Genomic DNA, 24,367 nt, shown 5'->3' with positions numbered 1-24,367 from the left:
CTGTATATAAGGTCCACCTTGTCTCCATTAAGGTGCTCAGATTCTTATAATCTAGCCACTGCTTACTCATGTTCGGACTCCTTAAGAGTCTGCCCAATATGATGGATGTCCTAATAAACCTTGTCTTTGGCTGAAAGAAGGCTTGGGCCAAATTCTTTTGGGCAGGACCCGTGTGTTATGATTTTGGGGTCCCAGGACCTCTGAACCCCTAAACTGCATCAGTATGACTATATATAGTTTTGATTTCTTCATTGACAAACTGCCTGTTCATGTACTTTGACCATTTATCAACAGGGGAATGACTCGTATTCTTATAAATTTGACAAAGTTCATTTTGTATTTGAGACATGAGACCTTCATCTGAGAGACTATGAAAAATTTCCCCCAATTTTCTGATTTCCTTCTAATCTTGACTACATTGGTTTTATTTTTTTAAGGACTTTTAAATTTAATATAATCAAACTTATCCATTTTACCTCACAATGCTCTGTATCTCTTGTTTATTTGGAAATTATTCTCCTATTCATAATCCTGATAGATAATATGTTTCATGTTCTTCTAATTTTCTTGTGATATCTAATCTATCTTGTGATATCTAGATCACAAAATGTATCCATTTTGACCTTATCTTAGTATATAGTTTAAGATATTGGTTTGTGCCCAATTTTTGCCAGACTGCTTTCCAGCTCTCCCAAAAATTTTTACCAAATAATGAATTCTTACCCTCAAAACTTAAGTCTTTAAATTTGTCAAACACAAGGTTACTATAATCCTTTACTACTATGTACTGTATATCTACTCTGTTCCACTGATATCCCTTTCTATTTCTTAGCCAGTAGCAGATAGTTTCGATATTTATTGCCTTATAATATAGTTTGAGGTCTGGTACTGCTGAACCTCCTTTCTTTACATTTTTTTTCATTAGTTTCTTTGAATTTCTTGACCTTTTGTTCTTCCAAATGAATTTTGTTATTTTTTCTTAACTCAGTAAATAATTTTTTAGTAATTTAATTGGCATGGCATTGAATAAATAGATGTTGGGTAAAATTGTCATTTTTATTATATTGGCTTTGCTTACCCATGAACAATGAATATTTCTCCAATTATTTAAATTTGACTTTATTTATATAAAGAGTGTTTTATAATTATATTTATGTAGTTCCTGGGTCTGTTTTGGTAGGTATACTCAGATATTTTATACTGTCTACAGTTATTTTAAATGGGTTATCTCTTGCTATGTCTTCTAGCAGGGTTTTGGTGGTGATATATAAAAATGATTTATATGGGTTTATTTTACATCCCACTATTTCATTAAAATTATTGTTTCAACTAATTTTTAGTTGAAACTTTAGGATTTTCCAAATATAGCATCATATTGTCTTCAAAAAAGAGATAGTTTATTACCTCATTTCCTATTCTGATCCCTTCAATTTCTTTTTCTTCTCTTATTGCTATTGCTAGAATTTCTAAAGCAATATTGAATAATATTGGTGACACATAGTCTCACAGTTTCATTATTTGTTGTGGGGGTTGTCTCGAATGAATTCACAGAGTCAGACCACCTCTAATCCAATAAGGGCATTTATTGGAATGATGCCTCCAATAGGGTGAGTTCTAAGAGGAACCATCAACTTAGTAAAACAGGCATTATTATATATTATGATATGTATTAATGTAATACATTACATTATAGTGTAATGATGCTGATTATACAACAGAAATTATGAATATTAAAAATGAAGGAGGGGTTTATTAAGGGATTAGGTAATGGGGAGGGGTCCCTTCTATGGTTTGATGGTCAAACATCCTGGTCATGCGGCTTTCTGATTGGCTAGCTACTGTGGTCCTGTCTGGTCAAGATGGATAGTTATGTATTGTGGTCCTGTCTTGGGCTAAAATGGATCACATGATTGTGGTTGAGTGCAATGACACACCTGTTCAAATATGTCAATTGGACTTAGGGGCAGTGGTTAGCTAGGGGTAGTGGCTGTATTGAGTCTGGGGGCCTGTGATATGGTTAAAGCCAGATTGTGTGGTTAAATCAGGACATGCCTATTGTTCAGTGGGGCCCATAAGGAAGTTAGAATATTGGGGCTAAGGGAAGCTTTATTAGGATTCCATCAGTAGTGTAGTTTCCCTGTTTATCTCTTAATTAAATCTATTTTAGCTTAAACTTTGTATGTGAGCATGATTGCTACCCCTGTTTTTTTCATTAGCTGAAGCATAATATATTTTACTCCAATCCTTTATTTTAACTGTGTGTATCTCTCATTTTTAATTGTGTTTTTTGTAAACAGCAAATTGTCAGATTCTGATTTTTAATACATTCTGCTATCTGGTTTATAGGTAAATTTATCCCATTCACATTCAAAGTTATAATTACTAGTTGTGTATTTCTCTGCTTTCATCCCATTTTTCCTCACTATCTATCCTTCTGGCCCTATTTACCCTATCCCTCCTCATGAGTCTAATTTACTTTTAACCACTACTTTGCCCTCCTATTCCTTAATCTACCCACCCCTGTAAGAATCCCTCCCTTATCTTCTCCCCCCACCCTCCTAATTTTTAATCTTCATACTCTTCTAAAAGTCCCTGCTTTATCCTTTATTTCATCACCAACCATCTTAAATCTTGCCACTGGACACTGAGGACTCTGGAGAAGAAAGTGAGGCTGAAGACTTTGCACAGCTCTGCCTCATTCAAATCCAGCTCATGACCTCCATCACCCTCATGGTGTCATTGGTCCTCTTCCAGAACGAGGAACAGCATTGCCACTTGCCAAAGGTGACATAAGCAAGAAATGGAATTGGAACCCAGATCTTCCTGACTCCAACTCCAACACTCTATCAACCACACCAAGCTAGCTCCAGGATATGTTAAGAACAAAAGAATTGGGAGCTATAACAAACTAGGGGTGGGAAGAGATCACTTTCTTTTTTTTTTTAATTTTTTTTAGATAATTTATTTATTTTTAGTTTTCAACATTTACTTCCATAAGATTTTGAGTTTTAAATTTTCCCTTCTCCCTTTCCCACTCTCCCTAAGATGGCCTGCAATCTGATATAGGCTCTACTTATACATTCATATTAAGCATATTTTCCCATTAGTCATGATGTAAAGAACAATTAGAACTAATGGGAGGAACCTCAAGAATGAAGTAATAAAACGAAACAACAAAGGAAAAGGAGAGCAAATAGTATGCTTCCATCTGCATTCAGATTCCATAGTTCTTTTTCTAGGTGTGGATAGCATTTTCCATCATGAGACTTTTGGATATGTCTTGGATGCTGATGTTGCTATGAAGAGCTAAGTCTATCAAAGTCAGTCATCGCACAGTGTGGCTGTTACTGTGTGCAATGTTCTCCTGGTTCTGCTCATTTCACTCAGCATCAGTTCATATAAATCTTTCCAGGTTTTTCTGAAGTCCATCTGCTCATCATTTCTTACATTCATATACTACAATTCGTTCAGCTGTTCCCCAATTGATGGGCATCCCCTCAATTTCCAATTCTTTGCCACTGCAATAAGAGCTGCTATAAATATTTTTGTACATGTGGGTCCTTTTCCCATCTTTATGAGTTTTTTGGGATACAGACCTAGAAGTGGTATTACTGGGTCAAAGGGTATGCACAATTTTATAGCCCTTGAGGCATACTTCCAAATTGCTCTCCAGAATGGTTGGATCAGTTCACAACTCCACCAACTATGCCTTAGTGTTCTGATTTTCCCACATCTTCTCCAACATTTATTATTTTCCTGTTTTGTCATGTTGGCCAATCTGTTCGGTGTGATATGGTACCTCAGAGTTGTTTTAATTTGCATTGCTCTAATCAATAGTGATTTAGAACATTTTTTTCACTTGACTATAGATAGCTTTAATTTCTTCTTCTGAAAACTGCCTGTTCTTGTCCTTTGACCATTTATCAATTGGGGAATGACTTGTATTCTTATAAATTTGACTCAGTTTTCTACATATTTTAGAAATGAAGCCTTTATCAGAGACACTGGTTGTAAAAATTCTTTCCCAGTGTTCTGCTTCCCTCCTAATCTTGGATGCTTTGGCTTTGTTTGTGGAAAAACTTTTCAATTTAATGTAATCAAAATTATCCATTTTGTATTTCATAATGTTCTTTATCTCTTGTTTGGTCACAGATTCTTCCCTTCTCCATAGATCTGAAAGGTAAACTATTCCTTGCTCTCCTAGTTTGTTTATAATATCAGTTTTTATATCTAAATCGTGTACCCATTTTGACTTTATCTTGGTATATGGTGTAAGATGTTGATCTATGTCCAGTTTCTGCCATACTATTTTCCAGCTTTCCCATCATCAAAACTACTTGGTACTGGCTAAGAAAGAGAGTGGTGGATCAGTGGAATAGGTTAGGTATGCAAGACACAACAGTCAATGACTATAAGGATCCAGCATTTCTAAGATTTGCAAAGTACTTTATATATATTATTTCATTTGATCCTCACAACAACCTGGTGGGGTAAATGCTTTGAGAACATTAAAGTACTATGTAAACATAAGCTGTGATTATAATTCCTATTATTGAAGACATCGAAAAAGATGTATTTTAAAGAAATAATGTATCTTAAAAGTGCCGGTGTTCCCATTGTCCAAAAAATTACCAACTAACTCTAAGGCAAGCCGCAGCAGTGTATCAACTCTGTGGGCACAGGGATGGGGGTAGGGCCCTGCCTTAGCAAGCCAACACAGCTGGCCAAGCAGCAGGGCCCTGTGAGGGCAGGGAGACACAATGCGGCTCTGAGCAGCCTCTCAATGGCAGTCTGTGTTCTCAGGCTCTGTAAAGGGGGACCATCCCCCAGCCCCTTCTTTCCACTTCCCTTTAGGCCCCTCCCCATGCTGGACACTCAGTAACCAGGGCAGCCTCAGCCACTCATTACTTTCATGAAGGTTGGCACATCAGCCCGAACATTCTGAGATGGCCCCAGGACTGGGGGTTCTGGCGCTTTCCTTGATTCCCATGACCAGGTGAGGAAGGACCAGGGGTGGGCACCGCTGAAATCCCCTGGATGAACGGCATAGAAAGCATAAGGAGCAGGGTCGCCCAACTAGATTCAGGAATGGTCTATATTATGTAGAGGATGCGCAGTGCCAGGGCCGAAGGTGGGAAAACGCTAAATGGGGGCCCCTGGTGAGTGGCCATTTGCAGGGGTCGGCAGCACCAAGCCGGCAGGGGTCGGCAGCACCAAGCCGGCAGGGGCAGGGTTACCCAGGCTAGACTGCCTCCTTAGTCCCACCCCTAGAGGGGGCGGGAGCAGGAGCCGGAGCTGCCGTCCGCCCGCCTGCCCGCCCGCCGTGGTCCCAGCCCTACCGCAGCTTCAGCGGCTCCGGCTCCTGCTGGGCCGTCTTCCTCTTTTCCCAGTTCTTTCCTTCTGCCTCCTCCCCCCTGGCAACCCCAGTGCTGCCCTTGCCCCTGTCCTTGCCCCCAGTTATGTCGCCTCCGGGGCTGACCTGGGCCCCAGCGCAGCAGCTAGCCGGAATACTGTTCATCCTGTTGGTTCCTCTGGGTAAGGGGGTGGGGGGTTGGAACGGGCAGGCTTAGGGTGGGGAAGGAAGACAGTGATGGGGTGGGGGAAGGGGGACATAGGACCCAGAGGGAGCTCCTGAGGGAGGGAAAGACAAAGGGCTATGGAAAAGACCCTGGAGTATTATGGGCCCTGAGAGAGGAGGTGGTAACTGGATTTCCCGGTAGAGGGAAAGGGTGATGAGACCGGAGCGCTGGCAATCGGACCCCAGATTTGATGCCTGGAAAGTGGGCATGGGGTCAGATGCCAAGGAGTGAGATCTCATTGGCAGTAGCTGCAAGGGGGATGGGGCTGGGGAGTTTCGTGGCTGCCAGGAGTCCAGTGGGGACTGGTATCCGCAAACAGTTAGAGGGAGTAGGCTGGAAGAGGGGCAAGCATGATGCCCACTGGGTGCCTACCGTGTTCGTAGTGTTGGCAGATGAGGACTGCCTGTGGTATCTGGATGGGAACGGCTCGTGGCATCCTGGGTTTGACTGTGAATTCGCCTCTTTCTGCTGTGGGACCTGCTACCACCGTTTCTGCTGCAGAGATTTGTCCAAGCTCATCACTGAACGGCAGCAGAAGCACTGTCTGGCCTTTAGGTGTGAGCTCCCAGCCCTTTTCCTCCCAGCCTCCTCCCTTAGTCTTTCCTCTCTGGTCCTTCTTCCTCCTCTTCCATCTCTTTTCCCCCCAATGGCCCTGTCCCTATTGACTCTTCTTCCTCGCTCTTCCTCCTGCCATCCTTTTGCTTCTTCCTCTCTAATTCCACATCCATATCTGAAGCTCTGGAGGCTAACTTGGTAATCACAGCTAAATGGTCAGTGTCTGGGAATGAAACTCTGGACTCCTGCGTTTCATAGAAGGAGTCAGTGCTGCATACTATAGAGCCTGGGGCTTGGCCTGGTATGGGCCCCCAATCTCCTCTCCTAGAGCCTTATTGGTTGTTTTTTTCCCTGTCCAATAAGATTCCCAAGAGAGCTAAGTTAGCAATAGAACTCAGACTATGCTCTGTCCTCTAAGCTAGTGCTAGTATGAAGGAGATGCAGCAAATAAATGAAAGAGTTGGGGTTGTACCGTGCACACTCTCTTCCTCAAGTCTCTCATCAGCTCCCAAGAGCCATGGTACACCAAGGAGAGTATAGCTAGAAAACTAACTCTGCAAAACTACAAGTCCCAGGATGCCCCATATTCAGTCATCTAGATATCTGCTGGCTCACCATGGTAGGGAAACTAGGCTCCTGTCCCTAGGGAAGAGCCACAGAATAGGTCCCTTCTTTTCTTGACCCCAGCTCTTCCTCCCCCACTCCCTCCCCCCAAGAACTCAAGTCCTGGCTAGAACCAAGCACAGTATGCTGGAACCTATAGTCTCAATGGCTACAATGACAAACCAGGATAGTATCCATCTAGTTGGAGACCCAGGTGTCCTGGCTCCATTCTACATGGGCTGGAGGTTGACAGGGCCTTACTGTGCTCATAGCCCCAAGACTATCGCGGGTATTGCCTCTGCTGTGATCCTGTTCATTGCCGTGGTAGTCACCACCATCTGCTGCTTCCTCTGCTCCTGCTGTTACCTGTACCGCCGACGCCAGCAGCTTCGGAGTCCCTTAGAAGGTATTTACTGGTGGGGGTGCCAGGAACCCACGTAGGCATGGTGGGATGCAAGGTGGGCTGATTTGGGCATGAATGTGTGTGTACCAAGGTTTGGAATCACTGGTAGCTTTACTGTGGGATAGACACCTTACTGCATATTTGAAAGTTATATATGTAATAGAGCGTGTGAATGTTAGGTGATCTATCCAGGGCAGTAGATTGGATGTCATGCTATTAGAATGTGTGAGAATAGCAGAGTAGCAGATGTCATAGGATCATAGTTAGAACTCAGAGAGACCTTAGAGGTCATCTGGTCCAAGCACCTCATTGTACAAGTGAGGAAACTCAGGTCACTCAGCTAGTTAAGTATCTGAGGCAGGATTTGAACTCAGGTCTTCCTGATTCCAAAGCTATAGCTATCTATACCATTTCTACTCTATCCACTTATACCACGCTGCCCATGGTGATACTCTCACCTTGGCAGGTGGGATATATGACACTTTGGAGATGTGTGGGAGTCACTGTGAGTGGTGGTGGCAAGGCCTGGGGGACTTAGCCCTTGGGCAGCTGTTCTAGAGTTTAGGATTCCAAGTGTGAGCTTTTGCTCTCCCTGTCCCAGCTGGTATTCCCCAGGTGGCTTGTTCTCAAGGACTGAGGACTCTGAAATCTGAGCCCCCTCTAGGAATTGTGCCCTCCCTGACTGGGGAGAGGGGGGGGAGGTATCTGCTCTGTAAACTGATCTGCAGCAGTGAGTGTCTGGGGCCTACCCACCACTCCCTGCCCCATGTCTCTAGAAGCAGAGGGGCTAGGAAGGAGGAAAAGCAGGGGGTGGGGTATGCATCCTGCAGCCTGCCCAGCTAGAGTGGGGCAGGAATATCACTAAGGTGCTGCCCTAGGTCCATTTGAAGTAGGGAAGGGTCTTGATCCCACCCTGGGCAAATCCCTCTTCCTCCCTGGCCCTTATCTTTGTCCCCAATAAATGTAGGGGATCAAAATTCCCCTCCCTTCTTATAGTCATACTCATTCAGTTAACAAGTATTTATTCTGTGCTCACTCTATGCCAAGTCTAAAGTCTATCCTTTGTTGCCCTAGTTCAAGAGATCCCGATGGCGGGCATTCCCATCCAGCCAGTGTATCCGTATCCTCAGGACCCCAAAGCTGGCCCTGCACCCCCCCAGCCAGGCTTTGTGTACCCGCCCAGTGGTCCTGCCCCTCAGTATCCTATGTACCCAGCTGGTCCCCCAGTCTACAATCCTGCAGGTAAGAAATGTTGTCTTCCAGTAGAATGCTCCCAACTCAGCTTGGACATCTTCCCACCTTAAACCCTGAGTTTGATTTCCCAGTTATGAGTTCCCTTCTCACGTGCTTCTGAGCGCCCCATCCACGTTCCAACCTGGCTTAGCCTCTGTCATTTCCTTCCCCCAGCCTGCCAAGGGGAGTTGTCCATGTCACTAATTCAGTTCCTTTTTCTTTTCAGCTCCTCCTCCCTACATGCCATCACAATCCACTTACCCTGGGGCCTGAGGAACCAGTCTCGTATTTTTGCAGCCTTCCCTCTAGGCATCACTTGTTCGGAGGCACACCCTGATTTCTCCACCTTGCTCTACTGGTGGGAGAGGATCATGCAGAAGGATCTATCCATGCACATTGAGCTTCAGACCAAGCAGGACAGATACTTTGTTTTGGGATGGGCTCCCTGGAGACATGGAACAGTCATGGGACACCTCACTGGGAAGGGACTTTGGGGTAAGAAAGTTGGTGGGATTCTTTTTAATGTAGGGGGAAAGATATGAGGTGTTAAGAAGGAAAGCATGGTGGGTGAGGGTACACTCTATGCCCTGGTAAGTAGTGCCACCTTCAGTAGGCCTGTTGCTCACCCACCTCTGCTGCTGTGTCCCCCGTCACACCTCTGCCCATCTGGGTGGTGGTGAAGGCGGAAGAGGGCCAGATCTCAGTCACCAATCATCCTTTTACTCCTCATTTTTCTCCCTTCCCTCCCACTACTGCCCTGTAAACCAGGGCTATCCACACAGATTAAACCTGTAAATATGTAACACGTCTAAGTCCTACCTTCAATATCTTTGAGCATATCCTTGGTTAGCAAAGACATAACCCAAGTCTGTCCCCCACTGTCCACCCAGTGTGGATAGTTGTACCTACTTCTTCCGGTTTTCCTGACTTGGGTCCCCTCACATTCCCAGGGGACAGGTTTATCTCCTGCCAAGGGAGGGGCAGGGACACCAGGGTAGAGACACCGGTAATATTCTGACCTCGAAGGTTGGTATAAAATCTGTTGGGCATCCTGGCACCACATCCAGCTGTGGTTGTCAACAGAGGTACAACTAGGGCTTTGCTATGCCAGACAAGGGCATAAAACCACTCTGGTTGTTCCCTGGGTTATGGAGATGAGGCTGCTACTGCTGCTATTGGATGTGTAGGAAGGTTGCTCTGTAGTTATAGGGATGACTCACTTGAGGTAGGAGGAGCAGAAGGGGGAGACGCCCAAGATTTTCTCAGGTTTGCTTATAATTTTCCTGGAATGATATGGTGGTGGGTGCTGTGAGGAACCCAAGTTGGCAAAAGAAACTCAGAACCCAGAAGTAGAAACCAGAGTATCAGAGAAGGTGAGAATGGATACTATTTCTTCTTGCTGCCCTGGGTCTTAAGAAGCTCCCAGTCCTTCCACCAAGGTGTCATGGCTCCCATTTGTCTGTCCCTAAGACTCCATTCTTTGCTGCTGCCAGTGTCCTCCTTCCCTTAGCCTTGCCAACTGGTCCATGGATGCATCTTTCTCTAGGAAGATAGGGGGGCTCAGCTTTTGGGCCCCTAAACAGAAGGAATATGCTAGAAATCTGGTAAGCAGTTCTCTCTTACCTTGGGCAGCTGCCTAAACACCATCTTGGGCCCCATTCTCAAGTACTCAATGTGTTCTCAGATGGAGATGTGTTACCAGCCAATTCTTGGCTGTCTCTAACTTGCTATGTGACTTTAGCTCAGTCATTTCACATCCTCTGGTCTTCAGTTTCCTCAGTAAAATGAGTTCAGGATGTATCTCTTAAGGTCCCTTTCCAGCTCCAAGATTCATTGGAAATGGCAGAGAGGATCCTGTGTCCATACAGTCCCCAGAAACTTTTCTAGGAGTGCAAAACAGGCTCTTCCTCAACAGGGCCACAAGTCACACTGCTGGAGTAGGGTAGGGGAGGGCTTGGGCCTGAGATTCTTTTTATTCAAGTGGGAAAAAAAATCACCACTCTAGTCTCTCCCAGCCCTCCCCCAATCTCATCTGTTCTCTACACACTTCCAAGAATCTTTCATAATCTGGCTAACCAATGTCACTCAATAACTGGTTCCTTCTCCTTTGGCCTACCATCCTCATGGCCTCATCCCTTAGCCCCTTGCTTCCAGCTTCCATCCTCCAACTCTGTATTCTGCTTCATTCTCTGCTAGATCTTCTTTCCCCCTTTAACATCCCCTCTGCCTCAGGCCCCTCCACCACTGTCTCAAGTCTTTCAGTGAGGTGCAAGTGAAATGAGAGGCTGGCTTTGCTGGAGGTAGAGGTCCCAGGTCAGTGCCAAGGGACTAGCCACAGCACCCAGGGCTGCTGCTAGCCCTCCTAGCACTGAAACAGTGTCTCATTAACTCTGCACACTCCCTGCAGAGGGCTCTCAGTTCTTCAGACAAGTGTTCCTGGGCTTGTGCCAGTCACTCCTCAGCAAAGCAAGGTGGGGCCAAGGTTCTGCCCATTGTGAGGGTGAGGCCCCCTGTATAGTCTCCCCTGCCTCAGAAACCCTTCTCAAGAAACCCTCAGACCTCCCAAACAGTCCTCAAGCCTGCCTGTTGTTGAGGGGTTCCTACCCATCAGTAGTGGGTATGGAGCTATCCCCACAACTCTGCAGCTATCTTTCTCAGAGAGGTAAGGTGATGTGAGATGGGTACTGGTGGGACCTCTGATGGGCCAGGCTTGACCTTAGATGGCTCAAGATCACATACATCTTATGTACAATGTAAAGTGGCATCCAATATTCTTGAGTCAATAGCCTGAGACTGTTTACTGAAAACAATAGAACTCCAGCAACATATCTCAAAGCTGGCCTCCCATAAGGCTGTAAGCAGAGGGAGAAGGGTCCTAGTGAATGCCACTCATTTGTGTAGAAATATTTCCCAGCATGGTGTAGTAGTGAGACTGCTGAATTTGTAGTCAGAGAACTTGGGTTCAATCAATCAGGCAGGTGCATTTATTAGGCACCTACTATATGCCAGGCACTGTGCTAGGTGAGTACTGGGAATATGAAAACAAAAATGAAACCATTTCTGCCCTCAAAGAGCTTACATACTGTGGGCAGAGACAACATGTACACACATATAGAAATACAAGGTAATTTGGGTAGCCAGGTGGGCCCATGTGTGTAGTGCCAAAAGTAAGAGCCCCTTGGATAAATGAATGAATCACTGTGTAACTGAAAAAAAGTCCAGCTCCCAGTCTGCCACATACTGTAACCTGTGTGACCGTGGGCAAATCACTTACCTTCCCTGAATTTCAGCTTCATCCTTTGTAAGATGAGGGTTGGAGTGAGACTGGGTAGTTTCTTAAGGTTTAAACCTTCAGCCAAGAAGGGTAAGCAGCATGGATTCCTCACCCACAATTCCTGTGTACCCAGATGCCCCCTCAGAGCCTGCCACCTTACAGGGATGGGTAGCCACTGGGTAGATCCAGCAGCCTTCAGCAGATGAAGCCCTATTGAAGGTCTAGTATATTAAGTAGTCTAATCCTCAGAAAAGGAGATGAGAGGCACAGGCAGAATCATGGGGCAGTTTACTCTACAGAAATAGATAGCATGGGCTGGGGGAAGGATGGGTGAGGGTGGGGGAGGAGAAGCAGATATTTACTTTTGGCTGTTATGAAAAGATCCTGGGCTTGATTGGTACCAAAGCAGTAGGAGCACTAGGAATGGCAATGCATAGTGGAGGAGAAAGGGAAGATTAGGGCCAGAAGGAAAAGAAGAGCATGGGATGGATCATAGATCAAAGTTGGAAGGAACTATAAAGGCCCCTAGGTGGTGCAGTGGATATCATGCCCAGTCCTCGGAGCAAATATGATCTCAGACACTGACTAGCTGTGTGACCCTGGGCAAGTCACTTAACCCTGTTTTCTTCAGTTTCCTCATCCTCATCCTCAAATGAGCTGGAAAAGGAAATGGCAAACCACTCCAGTATCTTGGCCAAGAAAACCCCAAATGAAGTCACAAAAGAGTCAGATAGGATTGAAAAAAAACGATTGAACAAGTCCAACTAGACTCAATTTACAAATAAGGAAGCTGAGTCACAGGACTTGTTTCAAGTCATACAGTTAGTATCACAGGAAGGACTTGAATGAGGACCTTCTGACTCCACAGGCAATGAAATAGGAAAAGGAGAAGGAATGGGGAGACATTGGATAGGTAAGAAAAGGGAACTGAGATTAGGAAGAAAGGAATGGGCACAGAAGAGGGGACATAGAAGGGGAGATATAAGGGAGAACAGAGAACATGAAAAGGAAAGAGAGAGACAGAATCCTGGTGCTTCGGACTGGGGAAGCTGGCACAGGTGATATAGGTAAAGCTGGAACATGCCCTGGAGTGGGAGTCAGGGAACGTTTTCATACCAGCTGTGTGACTCTGGGCAAGTCATTTCACAAGCTGCTTTGGGTCCCATTTCGCTATTATTATTATTATTATTTTTTTTTTTGGCGAAGCAATTGGGTTTAAATGACTTGCCCAGGGTCACACAGCTCAAGTGTCTGAGGCCGGATTTGAATTGAGTGGTCCTGACTCCAGGGCTGGTGCTCTATCCATTATTTCCCTATTTTCAAATGGGACTGACAATGCTCTCAGTTCCTGCCTTGCAAAGTTGTTTCAAGAAAAGGGCTTTCAATCTGAACCTGAAAGTGCGATTGAAATGGTACCTATACTTTTTTTTTTTAGGCAATTGGGGTTAAGTGACTTGCCCAGGGTCACACAGCTAGTAAGTGTCAAGTGTTTGGTGTGAGGCCGCATTTGAACTCAGCTCTTCCTGACTTCAGGGCCTGTGCTCTATCCACTGCGCCACCTAGCTGCCCCTTGGTTCCTATACTTGCTAAAGTGCCCAGCGGATGGGTTGGGGGAGAGAGCGCGAGCCTGGGGCAGGGATATAGGTGCTGAAGTTGGGCAGGCGGCGCCAGAGAGAGCGAGCCCTCGAAAGCACTCCACTTCCCGGAGCCAGCGTCCCCGGCCGGCTGTCCCGAGTCCAGCACGCACTTGCAGCCGGGGCTGTCGGGATTTGGGGGTGGGCTCCGAGGGTCCGCAGTGCTCCTGGCGATGCCGCCCGATCTGGTCGTGGGCTCGGCGGTGCCAGCGCCTAGTCGTGCGTCGTGAGCCCGGCCGCGTTGATCTGGTTGGTCCAGATCTTTTGCTTCTCGTAAGCGTTCACTTGGGTGGCTGAGACAGCAAACAACAATGCCTAGTATTTGAGCACCATGCCCTCGATCTCCTAAACCGTGAAGTTGGGCTAGTGCTACAGCAGGCCCCTAACTCAGCTGCTCGCCATCCCGGCCCGACGGACAGGTGCGCGCGGGCCCCAGGTCACTGCCGGGGAGCCCCCTTGGTGCTCAGCGTGGCCTCCCCCTACTCGGGCGACTGGGAGCCTGGAGGGGGGTGGGAAAAGCCCGCGGAGGCTCCAAACCATGGGTCAGGAAAGCAGGGAGGCTGGGGGGGGGCGTGAGGCAGATGCCCCTGGGGCGAGGCGTGGGGACCCGGAGGAAAGGACACCGTAAGACACCCCGAAAAGTGAAAGAGAAGCAGGGACTTGGGTGGGTGGGGGGACTAGGCTGGCTGGAGGAGAGGAGGGTTGGGGACGGGGCGTGGACCAGGAATGAAATGGGGTGGGGGGGGTGTTGGTGGAGGAGGGATGATGAGTTAGTTCTTCTGAACCTGGAGAAGGAAGTCTACTAACCGACCGACAGATGAACCGGTGCAAGCTCCCGCCGGCATTGACTAGAGAAAGACCGATCCCTCCTTGGAGAAAGGTGATGGCGAGAAGAACTGGCATTTGGAGAGATTGGCCGCTAGCGCGCTGGAGGCTCGCGGGCAAGTTTCTTCTACTCTTTCTCAAGAAGAGGAGTCTGAACTCCACCAACTCCGGACTCAACATTCATTCATTCAGTCAACAAGCATTTATTAAGCGCTTTCTATATACCACTTGTTGCGCTAAGCTTGAGGGAGACAAAAAACTGTCCCTGCCCCTTAAGGAACTCACATTCTAAAAGGGAAGTCTTAAGGAGAGGGTGTAAAGACTAGGTAAATACAAGATACATGCACAGAAGATGAAAGTAATCTCAGAGAGGGAGGTGCCTGCACTAGAGGGGTGGGGAGTGCCAGAAAAAGTTTCCTGAAGAAGGTGGGTTTGAGCTGGGACTTGAAAGAAACCAGAGAAACTGAGTTGGAGAAGATTGGAGCAGCAGGAAAGGGTCAAATTATGAACTTTAAATGCCAAACTGAAGGCTTTATATTTGATTCTGAAGGTAATGGGAAACCTCTGAAGTTTAACGACTGGGAGGAGGGGTGACATGGTCTAGGAAAATTAGGAAAACCACTTTTCGGCCTTTGTGGAAGAAGGTCTGGAGTGGGCCAACTTGAAGCAAGGAGATCAGTTATAAGGTTATTGCAATTTTGTTGTGAATCAGTCATGTCTGACTCTTCATAACCCCCTGGACCAATAGCAGGCCAGGTCAGGTATTTCTATCTTCCACTACCTCTCTAAGGTGGGGGGAGGGGTGTCCCTCCAGTTGTCCTGATCCATATCTGGCCACTGGACTCAGATGGCTCCAGAGGAGAAAGTGAGGCTGGTGACTTTGCACAGCTCTCTCTCACTTAAATGCAATTCACTTGCAAGTCATGGCATCATCTTCCAGATGTCACCGTCCTCATCAAGAACTAGGGACAAGAGGGCAGCTAGGTGTCGAAGTGGATAGAGCACTGGCCCTGGAGTCAGGAGGACCTGAGTTCAAATCCGGCCTCAGACACTTGACACTTACTAGCTGTGTGACCTTAGGCAAGTTACTTAACCCCATTGCCTAGCCAAAAAAACAAAAACAAAAAAAACCCCAAAAAACAAAAAACAAAAAAAAAATTTGGGACAAACAACATCTTTCTAAGTCTGTCCAAGTTCATGTTCATTGTTTCCGTGAAACTATCAATCCATCTCATCCTCTGCCATCCCTTTTTCCTTTTGACTTCAATCTTTCCTAACATCAGCATTATCTCCAATGAGTCTAGTCTTCTCATGTGGCTAAGTTATTTAAGCTTCAGCTTCGATATTTGACCTTCCAGTAAACAGCCTGGGTTAATTTCTTTGAGTGTGTTAGTATTGAGTAATTTGCTGTCTCCTTGCTGTCCAAGGAACTCTCAGAAGTCTTCTCCATCACCACATGCTGATGGTCTGAACTAGGATGATGGCCATGTGAATGGAGCCACATAGAAAGGAGAGATAAGAAAAGAAAAGATTGGGCCACGGACTGGATGTGTGGAGTGAGTGAAAATGAAGAAGCCAGGACTACTTTAAAGTTGTGAACCTGGGTGGCTGGAAGGATGGCAGTGCCCAAGACAGCAGTAGGGAAACACAGAAGAAGGACGGGTTTGACAGATAAGATAATGAGTCTAATAAGGTAATTTTGTTGAATTTGATGTAGAAACTTGAAATATCTCCAGGATGTCCAGATTGAGATGTCCAAAAGGTCTCTGCAGGACTGCAGATTCTGAGAAAAGAATAGTGGATGGTGAGAGATCAGAGTACTGGCTGATACAGGCAGAGGTGGGGCTGGAGCCCTCATGGGTGAATGACAGATGGACAGATAATGATGGCGCAAAGTCAGAGGAACTTAGATGTCAGAGACTTGGGGAGGGAAACTGAGGCAGGATGTGGAGTAAGGCTTGGACACTAACAGGCTATGTGACCCTGAGCAGATCATGTGGTTTCTTTGGACTTCAGTTTTCTCACCTGTAAAATGGAGATAACAATTCTTGATTTATGCACCTCAGAGGGGTCTGATGAGAAGAAAGAACACTTTGTAAACCTAAAAGAATGTGACTTATTAATTATGGAGCAAGGGAATGGGAGTGATGAGATGCTGAGCCCCTAGAAGAATGGACCTCTTACCCTCCTCCTTGCATCACCTTAATGTTTTATGCCTCAGGAATGTCAGTAATATCTTGGCCTCAGGAAGGGTCCCATGACGGGAGGGGAATGCCTGTGAAGAGTCCTTTGTAGACTCTTCATATAAGCTGAGCAGCAAACAATTGGGCCCCGTGGCCCAAGCCCATGGCAGGTCATGGATACATCTGGGCTCTAGAGGGAGCTAGAATTCTGCAACTTTGGTCTCTCATCCTCCCCAGCGTTAATGTGGAAAGAAGAGGGTTGAAAACAGCGGCTGAGGGATGTATGAGATTAGGCGCCTCTCTCTCTCTCTTCCATGTACCTAGCCATTCATCTGTTGTCTCCTCTGTTAGAACGTAAGCTCCTTGAGGGTAGGGACTGTTTCCTTTTATCTTTGTGCTTATGAACGATGCTTAGAACAATGCTGGCCACATCTTAAGTGCTTAATAAATAATAAATAAATAAATAAATGCTTTTTGACTGAATGGTCCCTGGGAGTAGAGAAATCCTTAGGGTCAGGATTGGGGGTCTGAGTCAAAGAACATCACCTGCTCCTTCCCTCTCCTACTCATCATATCCTTTCCCACAGTAATATTTTTATTCAGGTGAAGTCACGTTGAAATGAACATGGGACACCACTGAATGAAAAAGAAAGGTCAGAAGAGGGCATCTGCCACCTGAGGTGGGTGAGCAAAGATCAGAGTAGGGCAGTTCCATGTCTTTATTCTGTTGAAGTTAATTGAGTTGAGCCAATTGTATGCATTAGAGACTCATCTCATCTCCCCTTATTAGATGGCTAAGAGCTACCTCTTTCTGTCCTGTCTCCTGCCTCCTTCAATCACTGCCCAATCTCCTAGTTTTAGAAGTAGCGTTAGATCTGAGGGGGTAAAGGGCTGTCAACTACCATGCCTTTGGGGGAATCTTTGGACCCCACTGTGTGGGATTATCAGACCTGGTGATCAGGTATCCCGGTCGACACTCCAAGGCAGGCAGCAGGGAATGTCCCTTGCCAATGTAGCAGGAGCACCCTAGAAGGGGATCTGATAGCTTCCTGACAGATAACAGCATGAGTCTCTTTTTGAATCCCTGGCTCTTAGCACAGTGCCTGGTACATTGGTGTTCAGTCATTTCAGTCATGTCCAACTCTTTGTGACTCCATTTTGGGGTTTTCTTGGTAAAGATACTGGTGTGGTTTGCCATTTCCTTCTCCAGCTCATTTTTTACAGATGAGGAAACTGAGGCAAACAAGGTTAAGTGACTTGCCCAGGGTCACACAGCTAGTATCTGAGGCTGGATTTGAACTCAGGAAGATGAGTCTTCCTGAATCCAAGCCCAGTGCTCTATCCATTTTACCTCCTAGCTGCCTGGCCTGGAACATAGTAGGTGCTTAATAAATGTTTTTTGATTGATTGAGTGAACTAAGGATAGTCATTTCATTAGGGTTGGTTTGTATGATGCCAAAGGTTGCCCAAAGAGTCTTTAAAAATATCTAAACTAGATAATCTAAAGGTCTATCTAGACTAGAGGGTTATCTTACTAGGCACAAATCAGACAAGGGCTGGGTAGGACTGCTGGGTCCCTGATTAGGAGAACAGCTATTCATATTGGGTAGGGAAGAAGACTATGTGGGGAGGACAAAGGCTGCTCCTTCCTACAGAGCTCTATCTCTTCAATGGTCACCCTAACTCCTTTCCCTGCCCAGAGGTCATTTCCTATGCTGCCTTGTGGCCTCTGTAGGAAATTGGCCCAGGGCCCATGGTTAGGCAGAGAAATGGAATGTGTCTCTCTCTGAAAATGCCTAATATAGGCATCTTGGGGAGCCCTGTTCTCCTCTGTGCCTCTTCCAATTGTCCGAGAACTAACTCCTATCAATGCCTTCCACCTCTATCCCTTTGCCTATGGTGAGTATACCAAAAGTTGTGATGTTTCTGGGTGTTAAGTGCACAGGCCAGTGGGGACTATTTGGTTCCCTGAAAGGTTCTCCTCTGACCCTTCCTGCTAGTACTCCCACCATCCATGGCTCCAACCACTGACAGCTGATGGACTGGCAAACCGACAAAGATATAATAGGTACTTCCCAACAGGGATGGAGAGTGGGCCTGTGGTTTTATTGGCATAGGAAACACCTGAAGAAGGAACTCCATTTACCAGTGCAGGTTGGCCCTTTCTCTGCAACGTTTAGAGCACACTGAGAGGTTAGGAGCTTTGCCCAGGGTCATATAGCCAGCATGACTCTAAGATAAACTCACTTCTTTATCCACTATACCTCACTGTCTCTCAGGAAGTTAATAAATGTTGTTAAATTGAATTGCATTTACAAAGGGCCTCAGTTTTATAGTAGAACATGGGTGGGTTCTACCCCTGGCCTAGGAAACTTTCAGATGCCACTGTGGGCTCTCTCAGCCAGCTTTCTCCTCCCTCTCCCCTTCCCCCTGCCCCAATCTTCTGAGGCAGGTTCAAATATTAGCTGTGTGCAGTGCAGGAGGGTTAGATGAAGTGCACAGTTAAGGCACTTCTTTCCAAGGTCCTCAGGGGAAAGAGGAGGTGTAAGGGCAAGGTGCATTCAGTCACCTCTAAGTGCAATGACTGGAACCTCTGCAGCAAATACAATCTTAGGCAGCTAAAGGTTTGTATATATTATCAAAATCTTATGGAAAAAACAGGTACGCAACTATTCTATACAGTAACTGGTAGATGTGAGGGAAATGTCTGTTGGTATCTGGTATGACCAACTGTCATTCTGGGTGTGCCCCTCTCTCATTCTTGCCCAGCAGCCAACCCCCCTCCCTTTCCCCTCCATTACAACCCTGAAGAGTTAATCCAGAACACTGCTCTTCCCACAACTTCCTTTTCAATTAACCCGGGCACATTCCAGAAGCACTGGGGGCAGCATGCTGCCTTCTTTTTGGATCCAAGGATTTGGGGGTGGCTTCCTATCTCACTCTTCTCTCTTTCTGAAAAACCCCAAATTTCTCCCAATTATGTGCAGGCCAAACAAATATGATTCCTTTTTGCCTTCTGTTCACCTCTAACCTTCCATACCAAGACATCTCCCTTCTCCTGGCAGTACCACATTCAGAGACCCACCAACCCCATCAACTATGCCTCCTGGGCTCCTCGGAGAGCCGAATCCCAGCCACAGGAGCAGCAGGTGTTGGGAGGAAAGGGAGAAGAGTCATGTGGTCCTTGCTGGGCATTTCTCTAGCCACAGGTCTTCCATGGCTAGCTGGGAGCATGGCACCCAGGAACAGTTCCACCTTCTGAGTGGCACACTAGGTGGGCTCTTGTAGTCCATAACCCTCTATTCCAAGTGAAAATAATCCTTGGAGCATCTCAAAGACAAGAAAAGAAAGGTGAGGTTAAAGGAGGTGTCTTTCCTCGAATATGGCCTGGACTCCAGGGTCCTTGGCCTCTCTCCTGGGACTCCCTTCACAGAGTAGGTCCCTCCACAGCAGGAAGCTGAAGTTGGGGGAGGTCTGCATCATTCTGGGAGGCTTGGTCTGAGCACAGTTGTGGGATGGGCAGACAGTGTCCCCAGGCCCCTTGTCCTACTGAAGCAGTTTGGGCACTTCCACCTACATGGAGGGAAAAGCAAAAACACAGTGTTACTGAAGGACTCTCAATCCGGAGCTTCCTACAGTCAACTCATGTATCTCCTGCCTCCAAGCATCATGGAACAACATATATGTAACTCTGACTCAGATTCCTAAGGGAAAAGAAAGAAAGGAAACAGCTGTTTCCACATTTGGCAGTCCTCGCTAGCAGAAAAACTTTTTTGGTGTCTAAACTGAATCCTCCTTCCCTCAAGAAAGAACTGAGTAGGTGTCTGGGTTAAAAATCCTGGCTCTGTCATTAATCAACCATGTAGCAAATCACTTTACCTCTGAGCCTCAGTTTCCACTTCTACAAAATGGAGATGATAACACCTGTACTACCTGCCTCACAGGGCTGTGGTGAGGGTCAAAGGACCTAATAATATACAGAAGTTATTAGGGAGTTAAAGAAGAGAGCAGGAGTATTACTCCTGCTTCCCCAAATCATTAAAATGCCATGTTTTAAAATAATTTAAGTGAATCCTCTCTTTTTTCTATACTCTGTGTAAATAATGACTCCAGAAATTTGACACTGGGTCAGTCCTATAGTCATATAATTCAGTATTCTGTGTCTGAGAGAAGCCCTGGGGATGGTTTCTAGGATTCGATTAAGGAAATATTCATTGGGCACCTGTGGGGTGCAGAGCACTAGACGTGGTAAGATCATAATGTAGACACCAACTGAGTCCAAATCCTTCATTTTAGACATAAGGAAACTGAGGCCCAGGGAGATAAGGCACTTGCCTAGGGTCACATTGGAGGTGGGATTTGAACCCAGGTCCACTATGTCCAGACCTTACCTACTGTACCAGGCTGCTCCCTCCTATTCCAGATAGTAGAGAAAATACAAAGTTTAGCAAAGATACGATCCTTACTTTTCTGGAGCTTATGGGCCTATATTCATTCCCTCCTCGTCTCTGCCTCACAGAATTCTCAGCTTCCTTCCAGGCTCTTGCCGGTGCCAGCTCTTGTGAGAGGCCTTTTCTGATAACCCTTCCAATGATACTTTGTATCTTCTTGGTACTTACTCATGTATCTACTACACATTGTATCTCCCCAGTAGATTATGAGCTCTGAGAGCAGGGACTGTTGTTTTTCTTTGTATCACCAACATATGGCATAGTGCTTTGCAGGTAGGAAGGGTTTGTGGTAAGTGCTTATTGAATTTGCACATGGGTTCTGCAACCCATACTCATATACATGTGTGTGCATACACACATATATGCATATGTACACACATACATAGAGAGAACTGTTATGATAGAACTGACTTCTTTTGTAGTCCTATGTATTTTATTTCATTCATTTAAAAACATTCTGAGGGGCAGTCCATAGACTTCCTCAGATTGTGAAAGGGGTTCTTGAACTAAAAAATGTTGAGAACCCTGGATTAGGAGGACCTCTAGAACACACAATAACTGTAATACATAAGCGTACAAGGGGAGGCACAACTAAATTTCAAGATGAGATCCTTGGGAGTAGGTGATTAGGGAAGTCTTCATGGAAAAGATGGCATTTGAGCTGGACCTCTAAGGATAGGTAGAATGCAGAGGGTGGCATGAATTTCCTCCAAGACAACCTGCTTATTCTCACAATAGTCAGCTATATGACATTGTTAACATTCAATATATGCTAAAGCAAGGGGAACCTTTTTCTCTTCACTTAAAACATGGTCAAATTCAAAATCATGCTCTGGGGTTACTGGCAGTAGTCACACTCATTTTAAAGTCCATGGAATCATGATCATATTGGGTCAGATTACTACTGTCTCCTAACAGGCTAGTTCCATGAATCCTGACTCTTGCCTAGGTGGGACTCCCAGGGAGGAAGGGCTTCTGCTGATAGATTGTACAACCTCATAAGGAGAAAGGATAAACAGAGGCAAAGCTGATTCTTGGGAGTCATTTCCTTAAAATGCTCTCTCTCTCTCTCTCTCTCTCTCTCTCTCTCACATACACACACACACACACACACGCATGCACACACAATTCAAAGAGAAGGCCAGAAGACTGAAATTAGTTCCGATATTGCTGAAAAATAGTCTATAATCTCTGCTCACAAGACTTGATTCCCAGGGTCTGTAATGACCTTTCTCCTGACTTCATAGAGCACTCTTACCTGCACCTCTCAAATGCCCTTGTCATGTACTATGGTGTATCCCAGTTGTTGCTTAATCTGTCTCACTCTCCCTACTAGATTATATGGCCCCTATTTTATGGAAGAGAGGGACCATTTCTTATCTAAACCATGTATAGCACCCAAAGTCCAGCACAATTTAGCACACCTATGAGTCAGCAAGGTTTTGTGGGTAGAAAGTTGGCCTCCATGTAAGGAAGATTCTCCTCTCAATGGCTCCACACAACCCTCTGTGACTATTAGTTGAACAACAGTGCCACATCTGATCTGGTAAAGAGAATTTCCTCTTGGGGAGTTCCCTAGGCCAATGAAACTACAGAACCAGACTACCCCCAACTTGAATTGTCCAGGGCATTGCTTTTGCACACAGTAAGTGCTCAATAATGTTTATTGCCTTTGACTTCCTCACTTCAGCCCAACCACTGATCAACAGGGGAACTTTGGTCTACTCCATTTCCAGCCTGAACTGGTTTGGCCATCCTTAGGTAGCCTGGTGCCCATACCCCTCCTGGAGGCTTTTCATACTTGGTTCAGAGACCTGATTGGCTTAGCTCCTTGCAGCTCAGAACTCCTGAGCCCAAGCGATTTACCAGTCTCAACTTCTGGGGCATGGATTATAGGCTTGTGCCATTGTGGTAGCAACTTTTTCACTATGGAAAGTGGAGATCATATCTGATTCCTCTCATTCTAGGAACTGATTCCATTTTTAAGGGGATAAATGAAAAGATAGAAACTGCTCTGAGCAGTCTTCTCTTAAAGCTAGTGGTCTACAGTAATTACAGCCTATCCCCCAGACAGTTTAGTACTTAAATACAGGATCAGAGTGTTTGCCAGTCTGTACCAGCCTGTTCTCTCTAGCTGGATCAAAAAGTTCATGAGGACAAACATGCTATATCGTATACTAATCTTCTATTCCCCACAGCACCCAGCACAGTGCTAGGCACATACTACATGCTCAGCAATGATTTGTTTATTGATCAGTGCCTGCTCTTGGTCTGAAAAATGTCAAGAGGCTTGGCTAATCCTGAGAAGGACAACCCAGACTATGAATCTTTGAAGGACTGGAGATTATTGTGGGGAAGAGAAGGTTGAGGAGATGTTAAGTGATGGTTTTCAAGTCAATAAAGGGAAAGGCTATTAGACAGAGGCTAGATCTCTCAGTGTCTCTCTCTCCCTTCCCCCTTTCTCCTTCCTGTTTCTCCCTTATCTTCTCTCTCCTTCCCATCAGTCTCCTCTTTCTCTCTAAGAATAGAATAGAAATGCAGTGGCAGAAAGTATTAGATTTGAAATTAGAGGACATGAATTCAGATCCTGCCACTGATGATTATGGCATATGTGACCCTGGGCAAATCATTTAACCTTTCTGGGTCTTCATTTCCTTATTTGTAAAATGAGGGGTTTGGACTTCGAGCACTGCTAATGTTCCTTCCAGCTGCTGGATGGTTTAACTTGAAGATAAAAGAATTAGACATTGCTGAGATGGAAGATTGGCAGGGGATGCTGAAAAGTAGCTGTGAAATTTCCAATTCTTAAGATCTTTAAAGATATAGTCATCCTCACCTTGGCCCTATTCTCCAACCACTTCTATCCCATGGGAAAGTTAGACCATCCCTCTGACTCTGATAAGTGATCTTCTTGCCTTATCTGCTAGTGGCCATGCCTGAATGCCAGCTCCTACAGTATCTTTATCAAATCCCATGGGATAACTTTTCCCCTCCAACCCTCCTTTTCTAGCACCCCTTTACCTGTTTTCTTCTTTTATTAGAATGGAAACTCCTTGAGGGCAGAGAATATCCTACTTGCTTATATTTTTATGTCCAGCACTTAGCATTATGCTTGGCATATGGTAAGTGCTTAATAAATGTTCTCTCTCTCTCTCTCTCTCTTCTCCCGCCCCGCCCTGTCTCTCTCCTCTCTGTCTCTGTCTCTCTGTCTCTCTCCTCCTCTCCCTCTCTGTGTCTCTCTGTCTCTCTTTTTGTCTCTCTCTCTCTTTTTGTCTCTCTGTCTCTGTCTCTCTTTCTCTCACCCCCCTTCTCTCTTTCTCTCACCCCCCTCCTCTCTTTCTCTCGCCCCCTCCTCTCTTTCTCTGTGTGTCTCTGTCTCTGTCTCTCTCTGTCTCTCCTCTCTTTCCTCCCTCTCCTCTCTGTCTCTCCGTCTCCCTCTGTCTCTCTGTGTTTGTCTTTATATCTATCATCTGTTGGATATGGCTTAAGTGTGGCCTGGTTATAGGTAAGGGAGTGAACCAGATAACCTCTCAAAAGTCCCTTTTAAGCCCTAGAAATCTGTTTATTCAATAGCTTCTGAAGGAGTCTGAATTATCTCCCTCAGAATTCCTCGGAATCAGAGATATT

At 45.8% G+C, this 24,367-nt stretch overlaps 2 protein-coding genes across 2 annotated transcripts in view; one reads left to right on the top strand and one right to left on the bottom strand.

The window, feature by feature from the left end:
• Positions 1-5,321: 5,321 nt before the first annotated feature.
• On the top strand, positions 5,322-9,176 carry SHISA4 (shisa family member 4). The gene is made up of 5 exons (XM_027843374.1): positions 5,322-5,535; positions 5,963-6,134; positions 7,010-7,143; positions 8,215-8,382; positions 8,600-9,176. Exons 1-5 carry the CDS (start codon positions 5,460-5,462, stop codon positions 8,644-8,646), a joined length of 597 nt encoding a protein of 198 aa, XP_027699175.1. The 5' UTR covers positions 5,322-5,459; the 3' UTR covers positions 8,647-9,176.
• Positions 9,177-18,351: 9,175 nt separating this feature from the next.
• The window catches only part of LMOD1 (leiomodin 1), a 64,763-nt gene continuing 58,747 nt past the window's right edge, over positions 18,352-24,367 (bottom strand). The window contains exon 3 of the mRNA XM_027843484.1: positions 18,352-19,862. Coding sequence (XP_027699285.1) covers positions 19,836-19,862 — 27 coding nt within the window. The 3' untranslated portion in view covers positions 18,352-19,835. The remainder of the gene's footprint in view (positions 19,863-24,367) is intronic.

This window comes from Vombatus ursinus, unplaced genomic scaffold (assembly GCF_900497805.2).
Source record: "Vombatus ursinus unplaced genomic scaffold, bare-nosed wombat genome assembly UNPS02014909.1, whole genome shotgun sequence".
Taxonomy (NCBI): Eukaryota; Metazoa; Chordata; class Mammalia; order Diprotodontia; family Vombatidae; genus Vombatus; species Vombatus ursinus.
This window is presented reverse-complemented; position numbering and strand designations above follow the sequence as displayed.